The sequence below is a fragment of the Canis lupus genome, chromosome 13 (genome assembly GCF_048164855.1).
Source record: "Canis lupus baileyi chromosome 13, mCanLup2.hap1, whole genome shotgun sequence".
Lineage (NCBI taxonomy): Eukaryota > Metazoa > Chordata > Mammalia > Carnivora > Canidae > Canis > Canis lupus.
The window spans coordinates 41884491-41892872 of NC_132850.1; the positions used below are offsets into that span (position 1 = coordinate 41884491).

An 8382-nucleotide genomic window follows, 5' to 3' on the forward strand; every position below is an offset into this window, starting at 1 on the left:
TAATTTAATTTAATCTTAAAATCATTTCATTCAATATTTTGGCAATAACATAGGAGGGAAGCACACTTTATTATTCTTACCAACAAGAATATTTATTTTAGATGTAGATTTTCTAAATTTGTTAGTCTGTAGTTTCCACAAATGTTGGTACAATATTTCAAAGCCTATTTTCAAAACACATTAGCCTATAGCTTTTGGAAATTTATTGTTACTGTTTTTTAAATCCTTTGCTGCCTTTGGAAGTTTTCTTGAACAGCAAATTGACCAACAGGTAAATATATTGCTAGAGATTTAATCCTGGATATTAACTACACAGAATTCTTGCATGCACACACATTGTGATATTTGTCACATTCATGATGCAAATCATGGTGTCTGACTTTTACTGTGATGCTGCCTTTTAGAGGTATTAAATTCAAATGGACTATCATTTTTCATTTGTGAGATTAAATATTTCATTACAGTTATGTAAGTAGACATGAATATGGTGGATTCATTTTTCATTTAATGAATAAAACTGTTAAAAGAAAAAGTTGTCACTACAGGCTATATCCAGGAGTTAAGGTTTGATTATAAGAAAAAGGATACCTAATCGTACAGGGCCATATCATAATGTTTCTTTACTATTTAATAGGAAAAGAAATTATTTTTTCTTAATGATTTGTTTCTTTCCTCTACCCCTAAAGATACCCATTCTAGAAATAAAATTGAAGATCTTTCCAGTTCTTGGAGTAGTAGGTGGAGCAATATTTTCCTGTTCAAATTATTTCCATGTTATCCTCCATGGTGGTGTTGGCAAGAATGGATCCACTATAGCAGTAAGATATTAATTTCATCATCACTTAATATTAATTTTATTATAAGTTTTATTATTATCAGATCCAGAGATACTAAAAGCATGTCAATGTTCCAACAATGGGAAAGGAAACCAAATATCTTTCTTTTTAGGCACATAATACAAAAGTATTTTTTTAAAGATATTATTTGTTCATAAGAGACGCAGAGAGAGAGAGAGAGACAGAGACACAGGCAGAGGGAGAAGCAGGCTCCATTCAGGGAGCCCAATGTGGGGTCGATGTGGGGCTCAATCAGGCCCCCAGGATCACACCCTGGGCTGAAGGTGGCACTAAACCGCTGGGCCACTGGGGCTGCCCCAAAAGTATTTTTAAAAGTTTTGACTTTCTATTTTTCTTAGTAGACTTTTCTGACATCCTGTATAATCATCCACTGTCTCATTACTGTATATAATTGAGTTGCCATTTGTTTTCTTGCATATTGTACCTTACATTAATAGGGGAGAGGAGGAGGAGGAGGAGGAGAAGGAAATGAATTCCTGATTTAATAGCAGAAAAGTTGCCAAAGGTCATGGTTTCACATACGAGGCAATTTAATACTCATGAAATAAATTTTATTGAAATTTCACTGAAATGTATTGTTAAAAATTATTCTAATATTTTAAAAGGTAAAATTTTACACCTTAATTCTTATATTGAATAGGTACACCTTGTGTACTTTTTTTTTTACACTTTGCTCATGCTATAATACTTTTGTATTTATTCATACTTATTTCTTTAAAACTTCAATACTTTTATATGGGAAAGGGTCAGAATTCCTGCCAACTTTTAAACAAATATGATATCTATGTTTTTAAAAACCATATTGTCATCTTTAAGATAAATATAAGAAGATAAGTACTTAGTCTAGTGATGTCATCTTCTATCAAAACACTGGGGCTCCTGGGTGGCTCGGTCAGCTGAGAGTCCCAGCTCAGGTCTTGATCTCTGGGTCATGAGTCCAAGCCCTGTGTTGGGCTCCATGCCCAGGAGCCTACTTAAAAAGGAAAAAAAAATATGAAAACATTGTTGGACTTTTTAGAGTCATTTGAGCGATAGCTTACTCTCTTGGATTTCTTTGGTGCTGTAGTTCAAAATTTCTGTCCTTCAAGAGTAGCTATGATTTCGAGAAAAAGCCAAAGTCATATGGAGCCAGGTTTAATAAATAAGAGTAATAAGCATGAAATGTGGCATTTTTAGTAAAAAAAAAAAAGCCTCATTTTCTTAAATGACATAAATTGCTTCTGAATCATGTATATAAAATGTGTTCATAAAGATTGAAAATTTATGAATTATGTGGATTCCTTTGAAATTATCTTGAGAGCCAATTTATTTCATAAGTATAAAACTTATTTAGATACAGAAGTCCTGATATATTTGGAAAAATCAGTCATTTTCTGAGGTGTTTTGTCAGTTGACTTCAGTACTATGCATGAGGTGCTTAGGAATACTTGTTGCTTGACCATGGATGATAAAATAGAGTACTACCTGGAACATGAATTTTACTAAAGAAAATAAGATTTAGTGAGGATCAGTATCCACTTTAGAGAATATTTTATTAAGAAATAAGTAATAAATGTTTGAAGGAAGACAAAAAAATCAAACACTATGCTGTTGATTTTCCAATATTTTTAGCAGATTTTCTTGAATAAAATCTACAGAACCATACTACAGATAAAAGCACTATTTTATTAGTCTAAATTTTTATGACTTGTTAACATATAGTACACATTTTATTATGCATACAATATGTATAATAGTATTTATAATGTTGCTGTAATTTTATAGTAAATTCTAATTTATAACATGTAAACAATAAACAAGAATAATGCTGTTTTGATGAATATATTTAAATTGGTAGTTTGGGATTTTGTAAGCCTTAATACCAAATTTATTTCAGTATTTTGTTTAGGATAAGCAGTATTGAGAGAATCCTGATTCACACAGATAAAAATGTAATGGGTTGGAATTACAGTGTTATACAAGAGAGCATCTGCAATCCAAATGCCAAAAAAAGGCAGAGGTGAGGACTGTTGGTATAGAGAGACCAGGGCAAAATTAACTTTTCCTGATCGGTAGTTAAAGTACTTTGTAAAACTGGCAGGTTGGAGTGCTTGGCACAGTTGGTAGAGCATGTGATACTTGATCTCAGGGTTGTTTAAGTTCAAGTCCCATGTTGGGTGTAGAGGTTATTTAAAAATAAAATTTTAAAAAATAAGTAAAAAATAAAATAAAATTGGCAGGTTAAACTTTATTTCAATACCTGTAACAAAAATATGTTTTAACTTGGCAATCCAAATGTCGATGGCCTTTGGCACAGTAAAATTGGTGTACAATAAATCATACTGTTTCTTAGTGGCAATTAGTTTAAAATGTGAGTATATATAAAATTGAAATCAAACATCTGTGGCACTGTATTACCTCTTTGTAACACTAGGGTTTTACGGATGTTTGAAGGCACAGTTAAGGTCTGTATACTCTGTTAGGCCATATAGTATGTTATATTCTTTAGGTCTCTAGTTTCTAACACAAAATAGATGTTCAGAAAATGTTTGCACTGTGATAAATGCAATGTTAAAATATGATTTTCTGATTTATCCCTTAGGGCACCAGTGTCTTGTCACCTGGACTCCACATAGGAATTATTATTATATTGGCAATAATGATCTATAAAAAGTCAGCAACTAATGTGTTTGAAAAGCATCCTTGTCTTTATACCCTTATGTTTGGATGTGTCTTTGCTAAAGTATCACAAAAATTGGTGGTAAGAAATTCTTTCATTTATATTTCATAATATAAATAATGTACTTGGTCTTCAAATACAAAGCTGGAAACCGTTTCATACAATGGGTAGGCTTTTAATGGTATGGTCATTATAATAAATGGCTGTTTGTGCTCCAAGTAAAACTGTAAATGAGTTAGTGTTATATTCAGGGAGATACTTTCCTTTCTGAATGCTAAGTTCTTTTAATTATCTGTTTAGCTATAATTGTCAACTATAATTTTCTGATATCAAGGAATTTAAATATTGGGAACTTTAATGAGCTACCCAGTCATGAATGTGAGAAGTTTTAGAATCAGTATTTCCATATTAAACGTGAGATTAAATGGTCTCTTTATCTTTGTCTTAATAGCGATTAAAGTATAAATCCTGTCCTAAAAACTGAAAGTTAAAATATTTAAAATTTAATAGTGAAATTATTTTATTTATCTTTTTATAGATAGCTCACATGACCAAAAGTGAACTGTATCTTCAAGACACTGTCTTTTTTGGCCCAGGTCTTTTATTTTTAGACCAGTACTTTAATAATTTTATAGACGAATATGTTGTTCTTTGGATAGCAATGGTAAGTTCTTTACTGCTAATATTTTTCTTTAATAGATGTCAGATAACCTTATGCTAAAAAGTTACTTCAGTGATATAGCAGCCTCATTATCTAGTCTATTCTGTAAATGTTCCTGAATAGAATATTTAAAATTAACTCCTTTCAAGCTGTGCATCTTTTTTTTTATTATTATTTTCTTATTTTTTGGTATAGAAATGGCCCACATATGGAGATCAGGCTTCCAACAACTTAAATCTTTAAAAACACAACCCTGTACCTTACAAATAGATCTTTCTTCCCCACCAAAAACAATACAAAGATGACAAAAATCACCTCACTCTGCCCAGAGAAATGCAAATACTTAAGTGTCTGACTTTTACTTAAACTTGTTCAATCGTCACAGACATGGATGAAAGGAGCATTTTTGAGACATTATCTTTATTGTCCTCAATTATGGTGGTTCTGAACATCTTTGCTTCATTTTCCCCTACCTCTGGACCTTCATGGCTTTGTTAATAATATATAGACACATATTAAAGTGTGCTAAAATAAATCCTTCAGTTAATCTCTTGATAATTTAAATAATCTACCCTATTTATTAGATTTGGGCACTAAAATATTTAAGTCTTCCATTCTTCAAATGGTGGTGAGATGTAAATATTAATCCTTGCAAATTTTCAGGCAGTAGTCTAAAAAGTGAAAATCAGAGTAATTTCCTTTGTTATCCAGTATATGTAATTTTAGGGCTTCAAAATAATCTAAATTTAAGAAATAGGGTGATTATTCAAAATATCTGAAAACTCAATAGGGTTTCTTTTACTAATCTTGCATATGTATTACCAAATGGAATTGTTTAACATAATTAAATCAGATGTTAAAAATTCAAGCACCTATTTTGTAGTGAGTTAGGCCTGGTTTATGCCTGTGGTAGAGATTACGGTGAGGAAAGCAAATTGAATTTTTCTCTAAAATATTATGTGGACAATTTAAAACAATAGAAAACACTTATGTGAATCAAACAAAACATTATGTGTCCTTTAACATCATTAGAGAAAAGCTTACTTCAGCGAGAAAAGGGTCAGACAGAGCTTCAAGTAAATGATGTGGGAGATTTTCCCCTCAAGAGTGAGAGAATTCCTGCTTTACTGGCAGAGCAGTGAGCCTCCTTTCTCTGAAAGGAAGCATTTGTCCCTGGTCTCTGGTAAACTTTTTAGTGTGTCTTCCTCAATTTTGTATTCAACACAATTTTGTATAAGCATCCCCTCAACTCGGGATCCCTGTGTGGCGCAGCGGTTTGGTGCCTGCCTTTGGCCCAGGGCGCGATCCTGGAGACCCAGGATCGAATCCCACATCGGGCTCCCGGTGCATGGAGCCTGCTTCTCCCTCTGCCTATGTCTCTACCTCTCTCTCTCTCTGTGACTATCATAAATAAATTAAAAAAAAAAAAAAAAAAGCATCCCCTCAACTATGGTGTTTTTTCGAGGCCTTTATTTTCTTACAACCATCTCAAAGCAAAAAGAAATGTATATGATGGAATGATTTTATTAAGTGACGAACAGCCCCTCCTAATAGAAAATTTATGGCTTCGTTGCACAGCAGAAAATGTAAAGAATGTGGAGTCAGAAGACAAATTGTGTTGCCAGCTTTCATATTTTTTCTAGGCCGTTTACCATTCTGAGCCTTGTTGCACAGCAGAAAATGTAAAGAATGTGGAGTCAGAAGACAAATTGTGTTGCCAGCTTTTATATTTTTTCTAGGCCGTTTACCATTCTGAGCCTCAGTACTTATAACTGTGACATACTCTGCATGTTCCAAAGGATTATAGGGAGATCCAAATATGAAATATATGAAAGTACTCTAAAATACTGTATTTTCATTGAAGAAGTTTAGGTTAAGGTTTGAGATCTTGCCGGGGGGCGGGGGGGTAGACAAAAAAAATTGCTGCTTCAGAAAAGATAGACTGTAATATTTTTTTTTTTTTTTGCTTCTAAAGGTCATTTCTTCATTTGATATGATGATGTATTTTAGTGCTTTGTGCCTGCAAATTTCAAGACACCTTCATCTAAATATCTTCAAGACTTCATATCATGAAGCACCCGAACAGGTTCACAAGCATATTGACTAATAGCCCAAGGAAAAGAGGAGCAGTTAGGGGAACCTATGAGTGAAGGAAATTCCCCTTTGCAGGAGGCTAGTATACAATAAATAAGGTTATATTTGACTATAGAACATTAAGTCCTGTAGATTCCATTATGTTTATTTCAGTTGTGAAGCCCTCATTGCCTATCAACATTATTGATCACAGGTATTATCAGGATATTACAATCTATAAATTAGAAACAAAATCAAATTTTGAGGACACGAAAGTAAACCATTGTGGTTCTAAAAACCTGTCTCAAAAATCTTTATCAGATACTTGGGATTTTAATTGCTAAAGGATTACATAAAAATGGAGGGCTTAGAGGATTTTAGCCATCTTAAGGGTGATGCTTATTACTTCAATTGCTAATAATTGATGAGTTCATAATACTGCATAAGTGCATGGATTGTAATTACGGAGTCAAATGATGTTATAAGAAATGATTTTTTTAGCTATTTTTCAAAGGAGTTAATTACTGTTGGAAAAAGGAAATGGAACTAGAATTTAAAAGGGCTACTAGAATTTTCTATAATTTATATTTAGTAAAAGGAATGTGTCTCACAGTTCAGAAAAACAAATGAACCTTTAAACATTATTCCTTGATAGTAAAATTTCAGTCACAAAAAAGTGGACATTAAAAAGATCCCCTTTTATGAAACATAAAAAAAAAATAGCCAAAGCAAAGTTGATGTAAGAAAATTAGTAATTTGTGACGACATGGCAAAAATATCTTCCCTTTAGAATATCAGCCACAGTTACCTCAAATAGACATTGGCTCATGAGGAAATCTGGATAATGTAAATATCAGTTATCCCATCACTAAATACATTATAAATTATCTTTCCACTCTCATTAAAAGTATGACTTGTGACTCAGATTACCCATTTTACCTTATTTTTAATTTTGTCCAAGTTCTGTAGACCATAGCCTTATGATGAAATAATTTTAAAAAAATAAAGGAGTAATGAACACACATTACACCTTAAGTAATAAAAAGGCATATTGAAAAAATAGTGAAAGTTGATATTCCTTAAAAGTAAAAAATATGTGAATTAAGTACACAGAAACCACTCTGGAGTACTTATTTGCCTCTATTAGTAAGCTCAAATAGGACTTTATTAGGGGTTTAAATAGTACTTAACATGTATATTCCAACATACACTTTGGCTTAAAAGTCCTTCACAAAATTTAGGAACTGTTTCCTTAATGTTATAATGGTTAATTTCTTCCTGTATAACTTATCATAGTTAGAAAAAGACAGTCATGGACTATCTTATGGACTTGCTTTTTAAAACTTGGAAAACCTTGAAACTAAGGTAAAGGTGGATTATAGTGGCAAAAATCAGAATATAAAACATGAAAAAAAGAGGGAAAAAATCAATTCTTTCCTCCTAATGGGCATTATTTTTTGTTTTGAATGATTCAGTGAAAGCAATTTCAGCAAAAAGTAAAGTTTAGCGGATATATTTCAAATGCTGAGACAATTTAGTCTATTGACTCTAGTGTTTCATGTTACTGTGTTTAAAAAATGCAGAGTTTTAGTGACAAGGTATAAAGTTAAGTGTTCAAGTTTGAAAATGAATGTAATCAAACTTCCATATATTTACTGAATTTAAAACTGAAAAACAAAATATTTTCTAGGTAATTAACTTTAAAGACGAATGTGACATATTTAAACCATAAGTAATTAGGTATGTTAATGATATACTTTCAGTCATTACTAAGGGCATGTGTCATTTAATTGTGGACCAAGCCTAATTAAATGGCATTTAGACGTCTTTCTGGAAATGACATATTCACAAATACATGTCTTAAAACTTTTATATATCTTGTTTAGTTTTCTTAATAGTTTTTAGCAGTTTATTTCAGAACACAAACTTAAGTTGCTTTTAATAAATTTTATAATTTTATTAATTTTCTTTTGAAATCTTATTTTCAATTAGTACTGGCTGTGTAACTTAAGTATATACAGTAAAATGTACATATAACATAAATTTTGTATATTTTTTCTTAAAGAAGAACAATGTAACCTTCTAAACTTGTGCTTTGTAGCTTTCTACCTTTTGGGACTAATACAAATACA

At 31.7% G+C, this 8382-nt stretch overlaps 1 protein-coding gene across 7 annotated transcripts in view; it reads left to right on the forward strand.

Annotated features, from left to right (window-relative positions):
• CHPT1 (choline phosphotransferase 1) overlaps nucleotides 1-8382 on the forward strand; it is a 36950-nt gene that overhangs the window by 25019 nt on the left and 3549 nt on the right. For 5 of the 7 annotated variants that reach the window (XM_072773329.1, XM_072773324.1, XM_072773325.1 and 2 more), the window contains 4 exons: nucleotides 687-818; nucleotides 3439-3597; nucleotides 4055-4180; nucleotides 6153-6263. In XM_072773329.1, the coding sequence (XP_072629430.1) occupies nucleotides 687-818; nucleotides 3439-3597; nucleotides 4055-4180; nucleotides 6153-6263 (528 nt within the window). Of the gene's footprint in view, nucleotides 1-686; nucleotides 819-3438; nucleotides 3598-4054; nucleotides 4181-6152; nucleotides 6350-8382 lie in introns of all 7 variants that reach the window. The other 2 variants (XR_012005978.1, XR_012005979.1) reach the window with 1 other exon arrangement.